At 39.9% G+C, this 26,687-nt stretch overlaps 1 protein-coding gene across 4 annotated transcripts in view; it reads right to left on the reverse strand.

Moving 5' to 3' along the window:
* Positions 1–26,687, reverse strand: part of PTPRM (protein tyrosine phosphatase receptor type M) — a 428,935-nt gene that overhangs the window by 121,543 nt on the left and 280,705 nt on the right. Inside the window, exons 14-16 of one of the 4 annotated variants that reach the window (XM_079982862.1) lie at positions 26,273–26,347; positions 10,728–10,860; positions 2,725–2,754 (exon numbers count right to left, since the gene is read on the reverse strand). In XM_079982862.1, the coding sequence (XP_079838988.1) occupies positions 2,725–2,754; positions 10,728–10,860; positions 26,273–26,347 (238 nt within the window). The remainder of the gene's footprint in view (positions 1–2,724; positions 2,755–10,727; positions 10,861–26,272; positions 26,348–26,687) is intronic. The other 3 variants (XM_079982864.1, XM_079982863.1, XM_079982865.1) reach the window with 3 other exon arrangements.

Consider the following 26,687-nt stretch of genomic DNA (forward strand, 5'->3'; position numbering starts at 1 on the left):
TTACGGAAGGAAAGAAATTCTTTGAAGATTTGGAGAGGGGGAAAGAATGGGCAGGCTGAGACAGTTTACCTAGTGGAAATACAAAAGAGGGCTGACAGATGGTACCTTGGGGCAGATTATCATTAATCTAGTCATAACACCCACCAATAGGGTCAATGAAGGCATTTCAGCCAGAGCATATTCTGTAGGGTTTAAAAGGTATTCAAAGGATAAGAGTTTCAGAGTTCAAATAAAAATATAATTACACAGGAATGCTAATGCTAGCAGGCTAAATGAACACAATTCACTCCAGAGACAGAAGCATTTTGTTTTAACTTTTCTGAGCTAGCAAGAACTAAAACACAGGAATAAAAAGACATTTGAGTTACTTTTCTCCACCTTTCGCCTTTTTAAAACAAAACAAAACTGTGCACTGATTTGTGTACGTTCACCTCATTCCTCATGGTTCTGCCCTTGGCACTTGGTTCAATATTTCATTAAATCACCCTGAAAACTAACAGCTTAATTTGTTATGAAACTACAGTCCCTAAGCAACATAAATTACCTACCAAGTTGTGGCTTCGCCATGCTGTGTAACTTAGCCTTAAGCAACATTTCTGTACATGAAGAGTGTGCAAACAGTAATGAGGTGGGCACAGTCACAATGATACTTCAGATGTTCAGGAATCATGGAATAAAATAGAATGACACCCGCCATCGAAGCCTCCACAAGACGTTTTCTGTCTTTTCCCCACATGCTGTCAGTGCCCAAGGTAATCCAATACTTCCTTTCATGCGCCGCATTCAAGGAGCAGTCTGCTAGCTCTTTTTTATAGCCATTTAAAAGCTTAGCAGAATATAAAATCCTTCCTCACAAGCTTTTCTACTGCACCCTTTATTTTTCTCTGGGAATGTGCTATATACAAATAATTTCTTAACATCCCAACTGTTTCTGCGCCACAGGAGTGCAACTATCTTTGTTCTATTATTCAAAGAGATTTGGGCCAAGAGCGTAAAAGCCTGCAACTGAGGCTGATTTTCATTGCATAGAATCGTAGAGTTGGAAGGGATCCCAAGGGTCATCTAGTCCAACCCCCTACATTCCAGAAATCAACTTTCTGGGTCATTTATTTCACATACTGGAATTGTCCCCAGGGGTGTCAACAGCATTTTCAGTGGACTGGGCCCTCTGTTGCGTTCACAAAAGAAGACTCAAATTGGCATAAAATCTGCACACACTATTTGTATTTTCATACTTGAAAAGGTTCAACCTGTTTAATTTCTGCTTGCTAGACAGCTGTTAAAGACTTAAGATCCCAGTTCTCCCCAATGCCCACACTAAACCATGAACAGAACTCAAATGTCATTAGTTATAACCCAGTTAATACCAGGGCTTTTTTTTCACATGGTACTCCCAGGAACTCAGTTCCGGCACCTCTCAAGTGGGCGCCATTGCCATTCTAACAAAGGAGGTGTTCATGGTGAGTTCTGGCACCTCGTTTTCTAGAAAAATAACACTGGTTATTACTATAGGTCTTTCATCAGGCTGGGAATGCTTCATCCAGGCATGGTATTTCAGATAAGATGGGGGTCAAAAGGTGTACAACCACACAGATGTTCACCCTTGATAAATTCAAGATTTTAAAAATGTTTTAAAAGGAAGTTGTGTATTTTAAGGTAAATTGTTGCAGTTATTTATTAATATCTCATGCCTCCTCTCACCCCTCCATGCTTGATTCATACATTTCACTCTTGCTGTACAGGAGCAGAAGTAGGAAACCTTGTGCAGGGTTATGCCATTGTGAGAATGTCACGAGAGTTCTGCTAAAGGTCCATCGAGATCAGCACTCCATTTCCAAAAGTGGTTTGTCAGATTTCACTGGTATTCTTCTATGTGCTCCATAATGGCAACAACCCTCCTCCCAAGATTATCTACAAATTAACTACCATAAATGCTTACTATACAGTTATGGCTCATGCACTGTGTACTCGCCTATAGATTTTCTTCAGAAAGAAAGTAACAGGCAGGTCATCCCGACAGACAATGCCATACAAACACTCCTGCTCTATTTAAAATTTGGTCCTCTTTAAAAATAACAGCGAACGAGTAAACATAACCTTGTGAACATGCCCTTTTGATTTCAAATAGAAAATACCCTCTTACCTACTATGTACGTCTCATTCTCTGGGATCAACACAGCACAACTATGTGTTACAGAATATGCAACATTTAAGCAGCATTTTATTTATGAATGGGATTAAAATGTATACAGCAATGGATGTATGGTAAATGGCTGCACAGGTACATACATCACTAGATTTTCAACAAGGACAAAAAATCAAAAACAACAACTCTATGCCCACTTACTTGGGAATAAGCCCTTTGAACTCAGTTGGGCTTATTTCTAAGTAAACATGCATAAGATCTGGATCCAAGTATTTTATTTAAAGGTACCCTAAACTTGGTTTTGTTTTTTGAAATCCTATAATGGTGCTTGTATTTTCCTAATATTTTTGATGAGGAAAAAAAATTACAACACTTTTAACACACAGTACGTGGCAAAGGAAACCTAAAGGAAACGTGGATTTGAATACAATGACATGAAGATGTTTGGTTTCAAGCGAGGCAGAAAAGTGTTTCAGGTTTCACAAAGGAAGTTTGAATCATTAGTATTCACTATTCATGCACAGAGGAACAACATGGCAGAAAGCATGTCTCTGATGATGCACAAGTAAGTTACTTACAGGTAATAAGTGTAGGAGTGATAGCTTCTTCTGCCATGATGGTGGAAGGATTTAGGCAGTGGAGGAAAAGATGAAATGGAAGGAAAGAAAAGCCAAATATTAATGTATGAAAAAATCAAGATGAGACTAGAACTGGAGAAACAAATGAAAAGGTAGCAAGAATGCATCTCAGAAATATCATGCAGCACATTTGGAACAGACAGGTGACATATCCAATCTTTATAAAAGCTTCAGCAATTCCTCACTGATATTTTTTTAAAACACACTTTACCACACATCTAATAGCCATGACTAACAAGGAAATGTCTCCTACACATATATAATACATAACACAGACACACATGTTAATTCATTAACCATGCTTTCGTTTCACATCATAATACTTCCTTTAGGAAGGGCAGCATGCCACCTCTAAAACATCACTAAGGAAATTAGAAACAGTAAAATTTCAAAAGTTTTTTGTTTTGCCAGCGTACTGTGGGTTATTTGATACTGAGTACCCTTCTTAAATTTCCTTCCTTTGTAAGTCAACTATGCTGCAACACTATGCACAGCTCCACTTGCTCAGATATGCCAATAAACCTTAGGAGCATGGCACCGTGGGCTAGCTGTTTACCCCCACAATCTAGTTGGGAATGCAACATAAAAATATAAGCTTTGCATACAAATGTATGTTTAAAGAAAAACAAACTCTTTCAACTCCCCCCCCCCAAAGCAAAAATAACATTCTTTCCTTATATGAATATGCTTACTTTACAATTGCAGGTTTATTCTTGCTTTAGGAAAATCAAATTAGTCCCATACAATGACTAAAAAACAGAGCTTGGCTGCCTGGCCAAGTGTCCATGGGTGCGACCTCTCTGACATTGTTGCCCTTATTGGTAGGGTTACTAATGGTGGTGACAACAGCTCCGTGGCCTCTGGAAATACCAACAAGCTGCCCATCATTTTAGTTGCTTAGAGTGCTATGACAAAGGTTGGCTCCAAGGCACTGTGGGAAAAAATACTGACAAAAGGCTTGCAACCCTCCACTACTGCTCTAGGCAAGGCTGAGAGGCGAGCAAGCCAAGGCCTAAGAGCATTCACGGAGCCCTGGAGTTTTCCAAGGATGTTGGGCCTGCTAAAAACCCAGTGCAGCTCTGTCTGAAGTAGGGGTAGCCTACATGGTAGCCTCCAGGTGGTGTTGGATTATACCTACCATCATATATTATTATTGGCTGTGTTGGCTGAGGCTGATGGGAGCTGAAGTCCAATAATATCTGGAGGGCACTGGGTTGGCTATCCTTGGTCTAGAGCAGCCTTTCTCAACCTTGCGTTCCTAGATGTTGTTAGAGACTACAACTCCCATCCCCCTGACCACTGACTATGAGAGTAAAGGGGAAGCGAAGTACATATATATACAAATTGGTGCTTCTGCACCCATTAATTTGCCACAGTTCTGTCCTCCCCACCCGCCAAAGAAAGTGAAGAGATTCTTTACATTATGGACCAAACAGTCTATCCAACTAATGTCTATATTCTGAGCCAAGAAAACATAGTCACATGCTATAAAGCAGTACAACAGTCTCTGTATTTCTGCTCTACTGATGACTTCTTTTATACAGTAGTGCAAAAAAGAGAGAAACAGCATTTTAGAAAGCAGCAAAATAATTAGGTAAACTTGCTAAATTAGGGGTCAAATAGCGGCAAGGTACAAAAATACAAATAAGTACTGTAAGTATGGTAATTTCTGCAGCATAGTTTTTGTTTGCTTGCTTGTTATGGTAAAAACAAAAACAAAAGAGCCCTACATCCCTTTCCATAAATAGGTCTTACAAAGGACTACAGCTAATGTTAACTTGCCTCTAGCTACATGCTGCAGGCATCCCTTTGAAAATGAGGCTTTCATCAAGTTTTCTCTCTCATCTTCTTTGCCTGTAGAAATGTTTGCTAGTTTTCTATTCTTATTTTTCTGATGCTAACTGTATTGTTTAAAGAAGTGAAGTGCTTAATATTTAATCACATGTGGTATATTTGCTAAATGTACACCTGTTCTAATTCTGTTTAAAAGGAGAATGCAATGTGCTGCTTTGGTAGGAAAGCTGCTGTTATAGGTGCTCTTGCAGGAAAACCCAGCAAAATTTGAACAAGGAGTAAGTCCTATGGAAATACTTCTGCCTACTTACAAGGATAGAACAAGAGGGTATGGTTGTTCTGGTGAATAAATATTGTAACATTTCCTCATTTTGAGTCCCATGACAAAACAATCCCTATTTTTTAACATAATGACAGCATTATAACATAATTGGTATAAATGCAACCGTGCTTCTAAATTTTGTACAGCTATTTCAGAAACAACAATAAATATAATTAAACAGTGCAATATTGTCTGGATGCAAAATTCTGCTAAGAATTTATTGAGATAAATGATTCCATATTAAAAAATATATAGTTGAAGAGTCAGGTGCTTTAATTTCAAAAAATGAATCCCATCACTCTTTGATGTAATGGAAGAAAAATGAAGAGGAAACGGCTCCAGATATTTATATACAGTAGTTATGCTGGGGTTACATTCCAGGGATAGGGCATAAAGCCAAAATTACATATAGACAAAACACACTGGGTGCAATGGAAGATGGCATAGCTTGGGGAGCGGGGCTGGGAGACCGTGACCCTGGGTGTTTTTGTTTTGAGGGGGTACAACCAGGCACCCTTACAACAGGATCTCTCACTGGAGACTGACTCCTGAGTCAGAGACAACATGGCAGCAGGATGCCACCAGCCACAGCTCCACTCCTGGGTCAAGCCTGACCCAGGGGTGGAGAGAGGCTGTGGCACCTGAGGCACTCAATCGCGACAGGCCTTGCCCCCCTCAGGGGTGTGTCCCAGTTGCCATTAGCTTATGCTCTGCCAGTGGGTGAGACTGCCGAAATCTTTTCCCCTGCACACTTGTCTCTTTTCTGCCTCCTTTTAGGTACCCCCTGACCAACAGGTCCAGTCGTGACCGACTCTGGGGTTGCACGCTCATCTCGCTCAAGAGGCCAGGAGCCGGCGCTTGTCCGAAGACAGCTTCCGGCTCACGTGGCCAGCGTGACTAAGCCGCAGCTGGCGAGCCAGCACCAGCGCAGCACACGGAAACGCCGTTTACCTTCCCGCTAGAGAGCGGTCCCTATTTATCTACTTGCACTTTGGGGTGCTTTCGAACTGCTAGGTAGGCAGGAGCTGGGACTGAACGATGGGAGCTCACCCCGTCGCGCGGGGATTCGAACTGCCGACCTTTCGATCAGCAAGTCCTAGGCACTGTGGTTTAACCCACAGTGCCACCCGCGGTCCCTCTCTGCCTCCTTTTACTTATTTATTATTATTTTGTCCAGCACGTAAAGCTAAATGTGCACAGGTTAAATGTGCACAAGTTGTGGGTCTACTGTACTGAATCTTTATAATAAAATCATGAGGTTTTATGTCTGTTTTATATCTGATAATCCTTTACAATTACTGCTGAACAATTCAAGAGTATAACAGACTGAAAAATACTGTTTTGCATGTGGTAATGAAAGAATCACAACAGCAAAAATCAAATTACAGTGGTACCTCTGGTTACAGACAAGATCCGTTCTCGAGGCCAGGCCGTATCCTGAAAAGTCCATAACCGGAGGCGCCCTTCTGTGCATGCGCGCTGCACACAGATCGCTTCTGCACATGCGCATGGCGAAACCTGGAAGTATACACTTCCCGGTTTGCCGTATTCACAACCCGAAGATTACATATCCAGAGTGATACGTAACCCAAAGTACCACTGTACTTAGCGAAGATGCTGGTATCATATGGGTGTTGACCTTTATTTGTATTTAATCTAGTCATATTTAGGTCACAATTCACATTGCTCTTTTGGCGCCTGGGATATTCTGTACTCCCAAGAGGAATTCTGAACTATCACAAACTGGTTTTGAAACGTCCAACTTTCAAAACCTTATTGCGTTGCAGCATGAGATTTATTTTTTTTTAAAAAAGAAATAAATGAGCCGAAATCTCTACTTGGCACGCTCAGTTACACTGCTTCACTATTTTAAGCCCATGCTCCAGAAAGCAAAATGGCAAGGAAAGTGTTGTACTTTTGTGGTTCTCATTTGAAATTTTGAAAAAAATAAAATAATTTTAAAAAAATTTCAATGTTGTAAATGATCTGCTAAGCATGGCTTCATTACAGAAGGACTTCTACACAAGTCCTAATAAAAACAAAGCAGTTTATGGTGGCCTGCCCCTGTTGTTCTAATAAGAAGTATACAGTGGTACCTCGGGTTACAAACACCTCGGGTTACGAACACTTTGGGTTACAGACTCCACTAACCCGAAAGTAGTACCTCAGGTTAAGAACAGAAATCGCTCAGCGGTGGCACGGTGGTAGCGGGAGGCCCCATTAGCTAAAGTGGTACCTCAGGTTAAGAATGGACCTCCGGAACAAATTAAGTTCATAACCAGAGGTACCACTGTACATTATTAATTATACAAAAGATGTTATTTCAGTGCTTCAGATTTGAAAGAAAATTATATCTTGTTTTAAGCTTCATATTCAAAAGCGCCAGCCTAATGAGCACAGCAACTCTTCATGGTAGGCCTTGCCTCTATGAGGCAATTATGGAGGTTGGAGGTCCCCAGCTTCCCACAGTGTCTAAATTTATTCCTCCCCTGGTTCCTTCCTAAGCAATCTGAGACTACATCACTATACCCTCTGCTCCTCCCTGTTCAAACCTCCTCAGGTCCTGGGAGGCCAGGGGGGAGGGGAGCTTGACACAGCAGGAGGGGGAAACCCCCTAGCTTCTTCAACAGCCTGACTCATCTCTGCCTCTTGACCTCCCTTCCTCTCTTGCTTTTGTTTCTGGACTTCTCTCTGCTACAGACTCTCCCTGCTCACTAAACACTGTTACCTCTTCAGCTTCCAACACCTTCTTCTCCCTCTTACCACTTATTATCATCCCACCAGCAATCCCTGAGCTCTGAGTCTTCATCCCCTGGGGGATCCCCAGCTGGTACCTCTCACCATTCATTGGTGTCCAGTCAGTCAGTGACAGTTAATAGTGCATAAAAATACCCCATGTGCTGCCTGTGGAAAATGAAGAATCTTAACCACAACTTTTCTTTAGAATAATAAAATTTGGCCCAGTTCAGTCCATAATGCTACTTCATCGTTGATACATTTATTTCTTTATACAGATTTTAAGGCTACAACATGCCAAAAATAATTTCTACATATTTTTATGAATGCAGTACTGCATATTTCTTTCTGACACTAAACGAGGGAGGGGTGCCTGGCGCTTTCATTACATATCTTTAGGTGCTGGGTGGAAATGCTGTCTATCACCAGACCTTTGGTTGATTAACATTCTATGGCCTCTTAAATGTGTTTGTGGGAAGGAGATTATTGGTTTGTTTTTGTTTTATTTTGTATTTTGTGTTCTCATTTTGTATTTTTATCTTGTGAACCACCCTGTAATCTTCAGACAGATGATAATAATAATAATAATAATAATAATAATAATTAATAAACAAACAAACTCAGATTTTGGATCTGCTTTTCACAGAGGTTCTTTTGCTCTTCTAGCTGCTTTCTTCACAAGTTTCCTGTTACCTTATGACGCTGAATTACATCTTGTTCACATTAATGCCATAGGAACCATTTTAATATGCAGGTGACTTAAATGTTCTTGTGTTTTTCAAACCTAGCTCTATTGACACATCGTTTCATACCTGGAACTCTGTAAGGTCTTTCGCAAGTATATCTGAGTTCATTTAAGGAACTTGAGGCCAGGAGAAATTGCAGTGGTGTGCACTGCACACAAGAAGCCTACAACTGCAAAGGATCAAGTATTCTAAGTACAAACATTCAGATATTTTCCATACCAATCATATTCTATCAACTCAGAGCTTCATTGACAAATGAACCTAAGCATATTCGAAGTAAAGCATGAATAATATTGGCCCAATCTTCTACTGTAGTTTGCGATATGCCCTTACTAGTCCCATGGCGAAAACCATTCCCTCGCTTCCACTCCCAAATGTATTACCTTGATGTCAGGTAGATTTTCCAGGACATTATAATTTTTGAGTGCAATAAAAACTTCCACAAACTTGTAATGTTTGCTCAGAACAGGGCCATCTGCCTTTCACTCACTTAAATGCAGCAGCTGAACCTTCCCTAGGTTAACTTCAGCATTATAACAATATACAGTGGTACCTCGGGTTACATACGCTTCAGGTTACATATGCTTCAGGTTGCAGACTCCGCTAACCCAGAAATAGTACCTCGGGTTAAGAACTTTGCTTCAGGATGAGAACAGAAATTGTGCAGCAGCAGTGCAGCAGCAGCAGGAGGCCCCATTAGCTAAAGTGGTGCTTCAGGTTAAGAACAGTTTCAGGTTAAGAATGGACCTCCGGAACGAATTAAGTACTTAAACCGAGGTACCACTGTAATAATTTCACTTGTTTTCACTGAGGAAAATATACACAGCAAAGTGTGTTCTCACTAAAGGAGAGCACGGGTTGCGGATGGGGCCAAACAAGACACCTCAGGGTAGTTAGGCTGCTTAGAATCAAGGGCTTGGATTCAGATTGGGGGATGGTGTTGCTGGGGTAAAATTGATGTTGCCATTTTAGGGGTGGGATTAGAGGTTATATAAGCAAGGTCCACAGCTTGTACTTTCTCTTTCGCTGTGGACACCGGATCTCCCGCCCGCCCTCCCTTGATTGGGCTTTGCTATGACCTTGCTATGCCTGTCATGGGGTCGTTCGCATTGGTGCGGGGGCCTGGTAGGAATTTTTCCTTTTGGCTGATTAGTGTGTGCCAATTGGGTTTTGCCTACTGCGTAGCAAATCGTCACAACTTGTAAGGTTGGCGGTTAGGCATTGGTTAAAATTGGTTGGTGGAGGGGTATGGATTGGCTGTGCCTGCCCCTCCAATGCTGCTGCTGCACGGGTATTCCGTTAAAGGAATTCTGGAGCTTACCATCCCCTTCGTCCAAACCCTGAGGGCAGGGTGCGGGCCGCGTAAGTTCCAAGGGATATGCGGGGATTAGCTGAGGGTCTGTGTCGCAGCTCCAGCTGACCCTGATCTTGTTCCTCCGCACTGACTAGGGAGTCAGTGCTGTCCCCCAAGGCGGGGGGGACAGCTAGTCATAACCAATGCCTAAGCAACCATTCACAATTTGTATGATAATAAAGTTGTGGCCAAAATTATGCCAAAAACCTTAAACAAAATTAATGTGTGATGTGTGAGTTATTGGGTAGGGGTGTCTTGGGGACCTCAGCACGCAAATACTTCAAACAGCACTCTTCAAAATTCCACTCTTACACTTCTGTCCAGCTTGGATCCAGAAGTGTCATTTTGATCATGGACAGAGTTGTCTTTTGGTGCAGGGCTATTTTTTCACTAAAACACTGTGTGAGAAAAGCCAAACTAACTCCAAAAATATTCTTCGGCTTGTGTAACTGTTTACACAGCACCTTGCAAAAGCAGAAGCATGACAACTACTATTATGGTCTGGCACAAACCCTTCTGCACTTTTCCAATTTACCTTCTTTTCACAGTTCTTTGGATACAATGCTATATATTGGTTCCAAACAGTGTTTGTTAGACATATGTATATATGTGTGTGGCATTTTTGAGTTCTACGATGACTCAGTCATCTCTAATTTTTGCCTTAGCTCTTAGATTGAGTGGGACTACACATAAACATTATCCTTATGCCATTTGGGCTGATTGTACAGTATACAGTGCAAGAATCCCCAACTGCAGGGTGTTTTAATAAAAAGGCACTAACATTAATTTACTAAGAATGCTGCTGCAGGAGGAAAGAGTCAGATATCACAATTCATTCAACACTAGCAAGGCTTTAGGGAGAATAAGCAGCATATCTTTTCAAACTGTCCATAAAAGTAGCCAGAAACTTTGCATCTGTTTTACTGAGAACTGCTGCAGGAGATGCTTCAACACAAATATGCAGACACAGAGAGATTTATTAACTACTCACCTTTTCTTCATAACCAACACAACCCCAAGAAATATAATAACGAACAGCAAGATTCCTGCAATTACTCCAGCAATTTTAACGGTGTGGTCTGTTTGATTCTCTGGTTCAGGGTCTGGTTTCCTAGTTGCTGCACCTACAAAAACACATTTGTAAAAGAGAGGAGAAAATAATTAAGCCATTGCATGGGTTTTTTTTTCTAATATCTGACATCATCATAATCGTCATCAAAGCTTGCAGACACCAAATCATTGATTTCTTATAATATATTCATATGCACTGAGACAAATCCAATTGTTCATAACCCTAAACCAAAATCTGATGCTATACCCACACTGTACCCTGTTCTCACATACCAATTTTCTATATTTTTATTATCTGTGTTACCCTCCCTGTTGGCCTTGCTATTTAAAAACTTGCTAACAAACACAATAACTATCCTAATCCCCTATCCAAATTTGATTTGCTGAAACATTTTCTGCAATTATTTTTCATAAATGAAGCAGTAATTCTTTAACATATTAGCTTAAACACCTGGAAATGTGAGATAAGCTCATTTACCATGCATTTTACCAGCAACTGTTTTGTTTTTACACAATAGACTTTTTTTTTGCCTTTGGAAATCTAAATCTAGGTCACATCTGGTAGGCAAAAGACTCCTTCTAAGCAATTTATTCACAAAATGGAAGCAGCTGATGATCACACCACTGGCACCCACATTTAATATCTGTTTAAATGAGATAACCAGTGCCTTACAGCAGCCACGGTCTTCAGCTTTTATAGCCGCTTCTTTACAAAAAAAAAGAGTAATGTTTGTTCTGTTTACTGTATAATGTGACGGAACATCAAAATCCATGTCTCATGAAACATCCATTTTCTACGGTAAATAATTTTAGCATGAAAACTGTTAAGGATGCATTATTCAATTCACCATGCTGACCCCCTTAAAGGACTTCTGACTTTTTAATCAAAATATGACAGTATTCATCATTCGAAGCACCATGTCACCTTCACAAGGTAGACAGACAATCCTGGAAACAAGTCTGATTTATAATCTCCCTCATTAAAGTTCCTTTGGATTGACATGGGTATGGGCGGGGAACAAGTGAAATGTAATTAAACTTTTAACGTTTGGGGACCAGCACACTCCTGTTTTCATCAAGGTCTTTGAAGGCTCTGATTAAGTTCTAACTTTTTTTTTTTTATTTGCCTAGAAACCATGGTAATGAATAATCAACTCAGGGAGGGTTTTTCATGGCTCAGTATCAAATGATGCCAAATTTTCAAGGGTACTCAAATTCTCACTCAGACAAACAAGGGTCAGATTTCCAAAACCCCTACTGTCAAAGTTTATAGCTGAATTTTTACGAAGTGGTTGCCACAAACAAAACTTTCTATATCTATTTTGGTGGCTATTAATGAGCCGATCACTACTTGATCATCCCTCTAGACACAGTATATATGATCTCTCTACATTGGTGCAAATCCCTGCATTATATATCATCCTCAAAGATGACCCATAATATCCAAACTGGAGAAAGCACTTCTTTGGTCTCTCACTAGCACTAATTAGGAGTAAGTGTCACTAATTGGTAACATTTGTCATACCATTTATGCTTTGCCTGATATGACACACCTCACAATTCTTCCAAACTTGCTTGCCATGTCAATGCTTGAGAAGTGCAAGGAAGGTGCTGATATAGCAAGTTTTTTAAAAAAAATATATGTTGAGCATGAAGAAGTGATGATCTGCAGGTTAGATTTTATTACTGGACCCAAGTGACTTAACTTTGTGATTCACATACACAAAATGTTTTCAAATTGCTACTTTCAACACATAGAAGCACTTTTTGCCTTCATGTTTAAAATTACTGTGGAAGGGACACATCCCTCCTATTTTATATCACAAAAGCCAACTTAATAATGTACTTTCCCCAGTTAGCTATAGCCATACTTTGGGACTTTGCTGTAGCCCAACAGAAAACATCACAACAGTAGAGGGAATGTGTGGCCAAAATCAGCAAGACAGGGCAAGTGGGGTGGTTCTTCCCCTTATAATAACATCTATGTCACAAACCATTTAAAGGTGGAGGAAGGGGTCAACCTGGCATGTATAACTAAAACCTGGGAGGGTGAACTGGGAGGAGTTGATCTAGCCCAACTTTGCCCACCTGCAATTGTTTTCCCACAGCAACCTACATAACTTTCCATGTTTTGGCAGCTGCATCCTTCTATCTTCCTTCATATTAATTTTATTCCATCTAACATCTGGTGAGGAAGTATCCACAATGGATTGTATCCAACTCTCACGCCCTCCCAAAATCTGCTCTGGAGAACTGGAGAACTCCCAGGACAGATTTAGGGGGCAGGTGTGAGAAAGGAGAGCAGGGGAAGTCTAGTTATGCAATCAGAAATCCTTGCACTGGTGGGCTGGTACAAACCTATCACTCGCAAGCATCATCTCCCACATTGTAGAGTTTGGCTGGCTTTCTGGATTACCAGGGAGTTAGGGGCCATGAAACAAGCAAAGAGACCACTAAAACATAGATAGTGCAAGTGTTGAAGTGGATACCTCTGAACCCAAGCAATAACACATTAATACCACACTGAAGGCAGTAGCACATGTTTACTCCTCCAGCATCACTACATCAAATTACTCTCAACAGACCTTTTCTGCATGTTTATTACTTTATTTATTTGTTTTACACATTTATAAACTGATTTACAGGCTGAGGCCATCAAAGTGATGCACAAAAAGATAAAATGAGATTTATTTTTTTTAATGCAAACTCTTAAAAACCCCCACAACTCACTATTTCTACAGATGTACAATTAATATTCCATACAATGGCTGGATCACACTTGAGGGAATGCCTGTTTAAACTAAAAATGTCTTCAGTGGATGTTAAAACAACATCCTACACGGGGACTCTGCTGGGACTAATTTGCCAGGCATTTTGGAATAAAGTCACTTCTATTCACCCTGACCTTGATGCCAGTTTTGGTACAGTTCCTCAATAGCAGGAGTGAGGGATCTTTTTCAACCCGAAGGCCACATTCAATTCTGTACAACTTTCCACGGGCCACCACAAGCCAGCGGCAGGCGGAGCAAGATATAGAACTGAACAGAGCAATGAGTGCCAATTCTGGTTTTTGCAGGCATCAAAAACAGTAAAACAAAGAGACCTTTTTGATACTGATAGAGAGGCAGCTCCAAAGCACAGGCAATGCCATACTAAAATATCGATTCCTCCCAAGTACAGAATGAACAGCATATGGCACTTATAAAACGGCCTTTTCTACAGACTGAAGTAATTGAGTGAGCATAGAGGGGGTGTCCGTATAGGGTAAGGTGATCCTTCAAAACAGTGGCCCTAAGTGGATAATAGCAACATATTGAATAGAATGTGGGCTGGTGACAAATTGGCAGCCATTGTTGATCTTTTAGAAGTGTATAATACACTGACAAGGTTTCACTCCCGTCAGCGATCATGCTGCATCATTCTGCACTAGCTGCAGTTTCCAGACTAGGGAGCAATAATAGTATTGATGTTGCCAGTACCTAGACTACTGTGGCCAAGCTATCCCTGTCCAGGAACACTGGCAGCTATAATACCAGCCAAAGCTGATAGAAGGCACTCCTTCTATCAGGCCATCTAGGTCTCCAATGACAAAGTTGAATTCAGAAGGCCATCAGCATTGTGGGGATTTGCACATCCCCCATGTTCCTTTATATTTATGCCTCAGCAAGGACAGGTCGGCAAGCATCTACAATTTAAGTTTCACCAATGAAGCTAATCCTGGTAAAATAATTAGCAATCAACTGTGGCTTCAAGCCTACCTGATCTCATGAGCTGCTGCACCTACAATATAATCAGCTGTACCTACAAAGCAGTTCATAGGATCATGCAGTTTTGTTTACAATCTAGTAATCAGTAAACCCACTGAAACAAATACAACTTCAGTGTATATAGCTATGGGCTGAATTGTAGCGCAAATGATAACTTGTATGAGTTAGGAAAAATTACTTCATATTACTTCTTTTGAAAGTAAATAACTAAGGCTACAATCCTAACCCCACTTATCTGGGAATAAGCTACATTAAATTTAAGGGGATTGCAGTTTAGTTCATTAGATTTAATTATACATTTCTCATTGTAACCTTCACATAAGTGTGAAAAAACATGTATAAAAGTAAAATCAGGTCTGTTGTGTAGAGACATAAAAGCTGCTAATTCCCCCTGCCTCCATGATGCCACTTAGTTCAATAATCCTTTCCTTTATCAGAACATGCTGGTTTCACTTCAATTTCTCGTTTAAGTCTGACCAGAAGCTGGGGCAATTTCTTCACTGTTGTTGGCTTTATATGCATTTGCTCAATGCGTCATTTGGATGCTTTTTAAACAGATGTTCTTCTGATCAAATAATATAATGGCAAAGTTTTAAAACACCCAAGAAAAAAGTCACAGCAGAGCTGAGTTACCAATGGAATCTACTTTTCCTGTTACAAACTGGCCCATGATGGTTTTTCTTTTCTCCATTTCTTTTTTTAGCGCTAACTCTTGACCTTTGTAATATAGAAACTGGTAAATATCCATCTGTTCCTCCTGAGAGCAAAGTAAATGATCACAGGCTCAAAAAACTCATACTCTTAAGAGGCCGGCAATCAAATTATTATGCAGGCAGCAGGATCCAAGTAATATCACTTTTCAGCACCCACCCTTAACTCATACTGCAGATAAGGTTAGGGAAATGAAATGTTATACCCCTCTTTGACAGCTGCATTGTGATTAGGAACATGGAATCATGCAAAATAGGACAGGACTAAAATTGTCAAATAGTGGTGCGCTTCTGCCTTTGATTATCTAATTCAAGGAATTTGCCACAATGCGAGAGGATGGGAAAAGAGACAGGGAAGACATTCAGTTCTGCCTTAAAGACTTGGCATGATTCCATTTCTCAGCAGAGTCTGATCCTCTGCCCTTGCAGCTGAGGTGTGCAGAAACTGGGTCGAATGCTGAAGAGTTCAATCAAGGCATCAGTTCAAGGGGCTAATCTGTATTCACAGTCAGCGGGTGCTGAGAGGTCCTAAATCCTAAAGAGGTTGCATTCATTAATGGCAACAGGCAGGGGAGTATTTCACAACTTGGAACACAAGGAAAGAGTGGGAGCTTTCAAGGTTACTCAGCTGAGAGAACAGAATGGACCCTACAGAGGACATGTTGGCAACTCAAGGCTTGTGGGCCACATGAGCCCGCAGCCGCTCTCAGTGTAGCCAACAAAACCGTGTCCACTTTCCCCCACTGTCCAGCTAATCAGCCATCAGATGGGCATTGGGGAAAATACAAGCTTTTCCTGCAAGTGTGACCAGCAAGTTTAGCTGCTTCAGGATTTCTGATAAGTGCAGGTTTAACCTGCCCTCCTACGCACCTGATATAACAAATATTGCAATTTCTGTGCTAACAGCAGTGCAGGAATAACAATTTTAGCTTTCAGGAGTAAGAATGTTAGAGAATTGTAAAAGAAAAGGAAAAAGAAAAAAAGTGACAATGGAAGCAGAAAATGTCAGTGTTCACTTCTTCATTCCATGTCTGGAATGAAAATCAACCCAGCAAATACAACCAGTATTTGCTGTTGTTCCTTTCAGTTTGCAAAGATACGTTAGTCAATACTTCTCCCCCATTTGTGCTGAGTTTCCTTTGCACTGAAATGAAGTGGGATAATGTAAAAACAGTGTAATTAATTACATAAATTACCTAAGTAATCATGTAAGTTATGTAATTTTGCCATTGCACACAATGAGATGAAGAACATTTTTGGTGGAAGACAAACTGCAGTGGAAGAGAAATAGCGATGCACACAACAAACATAGGGCAGAATGGAAAGCAAAGACTTTTCACGTCCCTAATTAGGAGTGCAGCAAAGCATGCGGCAAAGTGATCCTCATGCAGCTGGGAAGTGGGGATAGGTCACAGTATGTGTCTGGGGTAGAGAGAGGGATACCTATGAGTGGGTGTACATCTGTGGGTGTGAGAGAAAGGATGTGTGATTGTGTGAGGGGGGAGTATTCTATCCCCGCCCCGCCCCATCAGCATGCACACACCACCCACTCACTGGTACATCTAGTTTCTAAACCTGCTATAGAGATTGTGAGAGCCAAATGCATCTGAGTTCACCTCAAGCCCTTGAAAGGGCAAGATGCAAGAGCACCCACTGAACTGGATCAGCACGCATAACTCACAGCCAGATGGCCCAGGAGAGCAGTAGCCAGAATGAGCCCTATGCCAACACCACCCTAAAATCTTGGAGAGAAAAAACCCCTGGCAAAAGCAGCGTAGTATTATGGAAGCTGCTGCAAACTGTAAATCAGATTAAGGATTCCGACAGCTCTGATTTTTTAGTTTGGTTGATCTGGATGCCAACAAAATAAACAATTTACAGAAGCATAAAGATGATGTAATAGCACATCTGCATATCCACCAAAAAGTAACTACCATTCATTCTTGATCTGCTTAACATAATGTTTTGTGCTGGTTTTATTATTCCTTTTTTTAAAAAAATGGATATGGCTTGAATTTCAGTCATTGTTGCTTTAAAAGTGTTTTGGCTTTCCAACTATGTGGTCACAATTACCAAATCTAGTTGGTTCAGAGTATGAACTTGGCTAGGTCATAATCACATTATCAAACAATAACATGTCTCCTGAGTGTTCTTCTCTTGTTCATATTGAAATATGAAGAAGTATACCTCTAGAAAATGTAGTTTTCCCAAGATGCCTGGATACTTATTTTATTTATGTCTTTGTTGTATTTTTATCCCACTCTTTCTCCAAGGAGTTCAGAGTTGTGTACTTTCCTCCCATTTTATCCTCACATCAATCTGTGAGGTGGATTAGACTGAGAGCAAGCAACCCAGTGAATTGGCTGAATTGGGATTTCAACTCTATTCTCCCTGGTCCTAAGCCTGATCCTGGAACCTCTATGCCAAACTGGCTTTCAGTCTGAATCCAGCTTGTTTTCCACATTTTGAACAGAAGGAGCTTTGGGACATGCTGTTTCCAGGACACCTCATGTCCACACTAAGGATTCAGGTGCCATGGGAAAATTACTTCGTCAAGTTCCTTTGTGCCTTGTGGGAATATGACATGACAGTGTTCCAGAAGCCAGGGAGGGAGCTGCTCTTTCCCTGGCTCTCCTCACCTTCTCCAGCACCTAAGTGTACTGCAGCTACAACCAACATCACTGCATTCCCTCCCCACTGGATTTCCCAAGTCCAAATGCTGGACTACATTGCAAGGTTGTCATTCATTCCCTTCTCCCTCCCTTCAACAAAATGGGTATAGCAATACTGTGCTGCTTTGCAGGGCTGGTCTAACCCACACTCAGTCAGTCTGGAATATTGGATAATAATAATAATAATAATAATAATAATAATAATAATAATAATAATGGACTATGTGCACTGGCATTAAAGTAATCTTCAAAATTATTTACAAACTCAGATGATCTTTTTTTTTTAATGTATGAAATAAGACCAGAGTTAGAAATATGATGAGCTGCTACCTTTTGTTTCTGAGCTGACACACTAATCACACACAGTCTTCCTCTTCTATTTTTTTTATCATAGCAAGATGTATGTATGAGGGCTGAATAACTGACCCAAAGTCACTCAGTGAGTTTCAGGGGTGAACAGCAATTTGAAACTGGGTCTTTTCAATCCAAGACCAATACCCTATTACATTATAGTGACTTCTGCTAAATATTTAAAAAGAATGTAAAAATTCACCCTATTGCTGAAAATGTCAAAGTGTTTGTTGTCAAACCAAAACAGGCATATAATAAAACCATCTATAATTGTCTATGAACATCAGACTCTGCATTTTGCAGAATTTTGTATAACTTTTATTTGGAAAATTAATAAAAATCATTTAAAAAAGAACAGGAAATGTCTCTTAGAACGTCTTTCTTGATTCCCCCCCCCCCATGCTGGATACAGCCAGGATCTTGTTGGCAGAGGCCAAAGGCCTGTCAGTCACCAGATAAATATTGCTGTCAAAGGGCATTCCTAGGAGAGGGTGGCTGGGATTAGATGAAGTTGGAAACAAAGTAATGAAGTCTGAGCAGAGGGCTCAGATGAGTCAAAAGGCAGGACAGTATACTTGGAAAAGATATGAATCAGGCCAAGGCCAACATCAAGTCAATAGTGCTGCATCAAATGTTCACGAGGTCTGATTTTTGCTGTCAGTGGATTTTCAAGGAGTATAAAAAAGCCCCTTGAAAATCCTCTGTTGTCCTGACCCTGACTTGACTCATGAACTCAGTACTTGGACTCTCAACTCAGTTATTATTATTGAAGGCTTTATTCCAAAATTCACTACAACACCCAAACACAGATCAAGTTACAGTCTACGTGGTTGAGAAGTCACAGCAGAGCTCTACGTTACATGGCTAGGCATAAGTTAAGGCCTTGTCCCAACACCTGACATGCCCCCAGGCTCTTCTTCTGAAGAGCAGGGCAGGAATAGTCATTTGCACTGTCGTTTTCCTGAGCCTGAGGACTGAACAAGCCAGAAGGCACTCCTACGAGTAGGACGAGTCTGCTCGTGCCGGCATAGTTGGTACCATGTCCTTGGCAATGGAGGCAGAGTTGACATGGCCAGCTCACTGTCTGTTCTAGCCTCACTTCATTGACAGGAGGCGGCACCTTAGGCAAGTCAGGTGGTTCTATTGTGGCGGCTGGGGTATCCAATGTCAATGCTCCTCCTCTGACAACCCATGTGGCTCCTCCCCAGCATCTAATCAGTGCTTCCCAAAGAACTGGACCCCTCCTTAGGATCCAATTCTGCATTTTTGTCCCATTTCTCCTCCCTCTCTAATCAGTGCTGCCAAGCTGTCTCCATTAGGCCCAGGACACTGATGCCTAGCTGAGGGTACCGGCCCTAACCGAGGAGGCAATGGGTCAAGTTTCACATCCTTTAGTAGCAAAGTAGTATGGGGAAAATGAAAAGGAGGAGCCACACCTCTCTCCGGATGCATTTTGTCTTGGCAAAACAAGACAACAGTAATACACATTCACAGAAAAAGTATAGCTTTTTCAGTCCAGCTTTAAATTGTGTATGTTGCACACACACACTGCTTAACACACATCAGTTGTCAAGTTACTGTGGAAGGCAATACCCTCTGTTATTAAAGGGATATGCATCTGTTGTTGTTAAAGCTGTATCTCTCTTGTTTAAAAGGACAGACAAACCCTCATTGCATTCCTCCATTTCAAAACAGTCTTGCTCCACAGAGTACAATAGGACCTCTCATTTATATCTACCTAAGCATTTTGAAATTTTGACTTGACAACCTCCTTGTCCAGCACCACAAAGACCAGAAATTCAAATTTTGTTTCATGTCTTGCTTATATGTGTATGTTTTCTATGAAGGGAGAGATGTAAAGTAATGGTTTTATTTTCTATATATAAAAACATATTTTTCTCATTTTATTTTAGTAACTTAAATACCATTGGCTTTTGAAATTAGTGTCAGATATATCATTTGTTTCTAAAATTAATTTCAGGCCATGCATTTTTTTAGACATTAGCTCATATTTTCTTGTGTTTGCAATTGCTAATGAAGCTGGCATTTTTAAAATGAGACTGAGTGCCAGCCTATACCACACAGATGGCACAAACTTTTCAAATTTGATAGAAACTGCACTGCTGTGCCCATGGAAACTCACATTTCCTCAATTAACTTTTAAAAAACTTATCCATAATAATGAGCTAAAATGGCATTTGTGGCACAGTTTTATTTCAATTTTGAATCATTGTCTGAGGTGGAACAAAGTAATGCTACAAATCCAGACCCTAACTCTTTCCCCATATCTACTCAGACAATGATATTATATGACACAATAGGCTCCTCTGACATGATATATGCCATTACCTGCCAACTATGTCTAGCTTCTGTCTACATAGAACAGACAATGTCAGTCTCTACTCTCTACAGAATGGAATAACTGGACATTCAGAAACTAAAGGGAGAACATTTCAGTCTCTTATGACATACTGCTGCTGACCAAAGGGTCATCATTCTTCAGCCAAAGAATTTCAAATGAGGAGAGAAATTCCAGCATCCAAGTGCCAAACTAGAGTTTAGCTATGTGTAATTGTATTTATTTAAAACTTAATTGGAACCAATGTTTTTTCATGTCCCCACTACAGGTGTTAAATTAGCATAAAAAGCTAGGATGATTGTATTATCACTAATTATGGTTGCTGTGAATGCTCACTGTTCTTATCTTGTATACATTTTAACTTTGCACAGAAATGTCATGGCCTTTTAGTTCTACTGATTATAATCCTCCCTCCCACACTGGGATGTTTGTGTTTGTATGTGTGCATATTAAAACTAGTAACTCAGGACAGCATTTCATGCATCTAATGAACTATGCTCTAAATATTCATTGGCTTAAGCTTTTCCTGAATTACTTTCCTGAATTAAAATAGTTCAACTTTTTAAAAGCATACATCTTATGGGCAATTATACCGAAATGGTTTGATCAGATTTTCATATGTAATTTGAAATCAGTTTTGAGCTGGAAATACTTGAATGAATAGTCATAAAAATGCATTTCCTGTGTCTCAAAGCAAAGGAACACAACCAGCTTTCATAAGCCCATGGAAACTGGCTGTGCACTGGAATTTGTTGCACTAGATTACCATTTGCATAGAACAGTTCCCAATCATTAGTCAGGAAGGAAAACAGACAGCCAAGAAACTTATGCTAGAATGCTTTTGGCTGCCACACAGACATCATAGCTAACATGGAACTAGCAAAAATGTAGCGTGCATTCAGAAAAGCAGTTTTCTTGCAGCAAAAGTTAGTTCACAGAGCATGACAGTGGTGAGAATCAAATGGAGTAACACTGTCTGTTCTAGTTCTGTGAATGATGGATGAACCACTGTTTGTTCAAAAACCAGTTTTTGGAATCTTGTCTTAATGAGTGGCATTCATAGTTAAACAGCCCACAGTATACATATATTTTATTTTATTTCTTGAAGAAAACTCAGATTCATTTTGTTTTACAATGATTGTGAGGTGATACCTGAAGGTCTGAACCATAAATAGAATTTCTACACTTATAATAATAATCTCTTCTGAAGCTTCTAAAACAGTGTTGAGGTGCACACAGAGACAATTAGCACAGTTGTATAATTTTTTCCTCAGGTTACAAAGTGGGTTTGATTTTTTTCGCTTACAATGTGGCCTTTACTTGAGCACCAGTAATCTTCCAAAGATAGAATCAACTATAGGTCTTCATCCTCTCTATTAATTCAAAATAGATCAACTACCAACAGTTCTTTAAAAGACACACTTCAGTAAAAAGGCAATGTACAGTCTAAAAATATGATCATAACAAAGCAACACGGAGAAATAATTAACAGTGACATGGAACAAGCAGCAGCCATCTTGGCAACAGCTCTGTAATTGCAGCTCATGCTGCATCAGTAATCAGAACAACAATCAGAAAGATAATCATAGGACGGAATTCAGTTTTGGAACTCTTGACCACTGGTTCTTATTGTAATTGTGATTAAATATCTAGCTCCTTTTTCAAAATACTGATAGAGCAGTCTAAATATACCACTGAAAAGATTCCTTATCACTTCACTATTTGCATACAATTGGAACAGGTTTGTTCCTTTTGCTGTCTTTTAGTATTTATGGAGTCTGTCACCATCAGGAGAAGATGCTCTGTTCCTATTATCCTAAATTATTCACTTAATGTAGCTATTTATTTGTGCTGCACATTGACAGACATGCTTAATGCGTACGTACTCCCATTCAGAGAGAATACTGCCTATGTGACCCCATGTTTTCGCTGCAAAAATAAAGCAAGGTGGGAGAAGCGACCAGCTCCTGCAGATGGGGTCAGAGGGGAAGGGGGGGTGCTTAAAAGGAGCAGCTCCTGTGGCAATTCTACGTATATCCTCTTAACATTTTCTTGTAACAATACTGTTTTATAGATGAAACTGCCACAGAAAAAATGACAAATATAACACATAAAAGAACAAAAAGGGGCCATAAATCACAAGTGACACTGGAGCCTATTAAAATGCATTCAGCTGGTGTTGCAGAAAGGAGAGCATTTTCCATTCACTTTACATTCTGCTCCGTAGAATGGGGAGAAACAGAATCTTTGAACTATCAGTGTAACAAATGCTGGAGCTCTAATCGAAGCCGATATACTGGCAATAAGGTTAGTGACAAAGAGAGGCCTTGCAACTGATGAGGGCTGTCAGTCAGAAGTCTTTATCTAACTTGGCTGAGATACTACAATTAAGAAGAGCTCTGCGCTTTACATAGAGTATCTGCTAAGTGTGAACAACAGACACACATCATTAAACACCAGTGTGTATGCTCTTAAGAACTCTGATTAGGCTGTGGCTGCCCCACATATGAACATATAAAAGAATAGACAATTGTCACTCTGACTTTATGTGTTTACTATTGTCAGAAGTATTAGTATACAGAAGGCCAACATGATCAAATATGAGATATGGGGGTGCTCTGAGAGACAAGTGCCCAGAAGAATTTAAATTGTTGCATCCAGATATAAATAAGAAAAACAAGAACATGATGAAAAAATAGCCACAACTGGAACATAGGCTCTGATTATTATACATCAGTGATGGCCAAACTTGGCCCTCCAGCTGTTTTGGGACTACAATTCCCATCATCCCTGACCACTGGTCCTGTTAGCTAGGGATGATGGGAGTTGTAGTCCCAAAACAGCTGGAGGCCCAAGGTTGGTAATCACTGTTATACATGGAATGAATATACAAGAAATAAAATCATCATTTATCACCATGTAGGGTAGATCATCCCCAAACTATCTTGAGTAACAATGACAAAAGTGATTCTCATCATACAACAGATGAGTAGATTCTACAGATGTCAATAGTACTATATACTTCAGCTCTTTGGTTTAGCTGGATAATGGGTGATGTTGCCTAACTAAAGCATACATTATTAACACAAGGAAAGTCCAGGCAAATATTATACATCACTTGTGAGTTAGTGGTTTCAAGTCTGCTGTCACTTACAAGAAAAATGTAAAGCTGTTACTGCAAAAGCATGTGGATTTTGGATTCATTCTCGGAGATATTATATATGCATTTGTTAATCAATTCTGCTAGTTTCAGCTAACCATTCATCTGTTTAGCTGACAGAGCTGGAGAGCTGCCTCAGCAACAAACCGTGTGGTACTAATTTAGATCATGTTTCACTAAAGGTGCTTAGCAACTACTGTCTGCCTCTTCAAGCAGAAAATTCACTATTTTAAAATACAAGAGGGGAAAAGATTTGCTGAAAGGAAGAGTAGCCTCGCATGCTACTTGCAGACAGAGCATTTTATGGGGAATGCACATGGTTTGCAGAAACACTGTGGTAGGGCAGGTTAGACTTTCCACCTGGCAATGGAACACCCCAAGGATAGTACCATTTTATTTTTTGCTTTAAATCAGGGGGATACCATGTTTTATTTGATCCAAAATATGTGATGCGTAAAGGGTGTAAGAATCAACTAGCGTCTTATCCAAACCAGCATTTTATTACTTCTTTAGCACAAAAATACCACAATGAAAACCACGTTTTACAAACCAACAAGTGAATATCTCCACATACCAAGCAAATGAATACATTTCTCTGCTGTTCTTAATATAAATATTGAGATTCACTTTATGTAATACTGACAATTTTGGAGGTGTTAAGTATAATGAAGGGACAGGTCTAGCTCCTGTCTTGCAGTGCAGCATATTTTATATTCCAAAGAACTGGAGATATTGTGATTCAACTAGAAATGTTGTGGTAATCTACCATGTTTTATTTCCGTTGTGAATAATGTAGTTCTGCAGGTGAGGATATGTATCCCATTGGCCTTACATATCTTCAATCACCCCCACGTTCAATTCCATCAAGGAGGTAAATATTGACAACTGGATACATAAACTCTTGTTAAAGCTTCTCAGAGTGGGGGCGGGAATAGATGTAGTCGGACACGCATTACCTAGCAAAGATTTTGTACAAAGGCTGCAACAAGCAGTGCTGAAAACGACAAGCTTCTTCCCATGCCTGGCAGCAAGTCTAGAGAAACATTTTAACCATAGATACAATACTGACATGGGGTTTTAAACCCATTATCTGTTTCACTGCTGTAGTGGAGAGGCTTTGTAGCTTTTGCACAACTTTTCAAATCTAAGCAAAGATATGCCCTATCTAGTCCCTGCTGCAAAAGGGCTTGTTAAACTGGAAAAGCCTGTTCACAGTAGATGTAAACTGACAAGGGGCCCTAAATTCCTTACGAACTTCACTTCTTCAATGAATGGACTCACTGGGACTTGTTGCAGAGATGGGGATAAAATGTTGTCAGTTTGAAAATTCTTTGCAACATTTCTATAGGAACTAGATGATTTTAATTATCATCAAACTTTCCAAGACTGGCAGTTGGATGTGCAATTTGTTTCCCAAGAAAGCACTAAGAAGCACCACCAGATTTTTCAGAAAGAAGAATGTACGGATGTTCATGCACAAGTTATTTGGAAACTGTGGATACATGGATTCCATGAATACCGGTCACCATGGGGTAGAACACTCCATATAAATAAGGGAATAGGAACATTACATCCCTATTGAACAAACTTTTTATCCCTGAGAATGCAGCACCTTGCAATTCTCACAAACATCTGTGAATGTTTGTTGAAATCAATAGGGGTAGGAATATGTGGCGCAATAGATGTTGAAATCAAACTCCTATCAACCCTTGCCAGTGCGATGTTAACTATAGTCAAACAAAACTTGGAAAGCCACAGGTTATCCATCTCTAGTCCCTTAGAGACAAGTTTTAAATTTATTTTATATTATTTCTTTTGTTAAGTTCTCAACAAGAGAAACTTCCAGTAAAATTAATTCATGTAAGTTTAAAATATGTAGATTGAAATTTCAGTCTACCATTTTCTTTTTAGAATATGGATGTAAAAAAAAATTTATTTAATTCTATGTATGTTTAATAGTACATTAACTCTACATTCAGGCTGTTAGTGGAATTAAAAAAAAACTTTTCATGTGAGAAAATGTTGCCCGATCCTAGAATTCATAACGTAGATGTTTGTTTACTACTCATGTGCCTTGTTACAAAAATTCAGAAAAAAAATATATACATCTGAATACTTTGTGTATATAATTGAATCCTGAACAATATGTTAGCTGCTGGAATGTTAGGACAGACAAAGTATTTGTGACATTAGGCTCAAAAGGGATGATCCCAGTGCTCAAACACACAAATGAAACATGCAGCGAATTTGTTTGGCACTCTTGGATATAGGTGCCAAACATTTGGTATCCAGCAAATTGCTAAACAAATGTAGAGCTGAACCTCAAAAAGGTCTACATTGTGGTAAACCAGCTACAAGCAAAGAATGATGAGAATGTGGAGGAAAACAAGCCCAAAAAGCGAGATGGAAATGGGTAAGATGACTTGTCTATACTTGAGTGTCTGACCTGTTAGTTGGTCGTCGCCTGCAGCAGGGGCGATGCGAATGTATGGTGTTGTAAGCTGAGTCACGATTATCGCAGCTAAGGCAAAGGAAGATTTCCAGGTCAGCATGCATGAGGGAAAAAAAAGCCAGACTGAAGCTAAGCTAGCAAGAAACAACTTGTTCAGATGTTATTGTTTCAATTCCTTAGAAATTTAAAGAAAGAAAGGGAGGGAAAAAATTGTTAGGAGTGACTTACATTGATAAATTCCTTCATGTGATTGTTTACACATCTGAATAAAAGTTAACGTGAACTTAACTGTGTGCAGGTGAGCTGGCAGCCATTTATATTATGATGGCTGCTGGAAAAAAACAGAACCACCAGGAATGGCTACAGGCTAACCACCATCAATGTTTGGTCTTGACTAAAATTTCTGCAT

Source organism: Podarcis cretensis (genome assembly GCF_951804945.1).
Source record: "Podarcis cretensis genome assembly, chromosome: 7".
In the NCBI taxonomy this organism is placed as follows: Eukaryota; Metazoa; Chordata; class Lepidosauria; order Squamata; family Lacertidae; genus Podarcis; species Podarcis cretensis.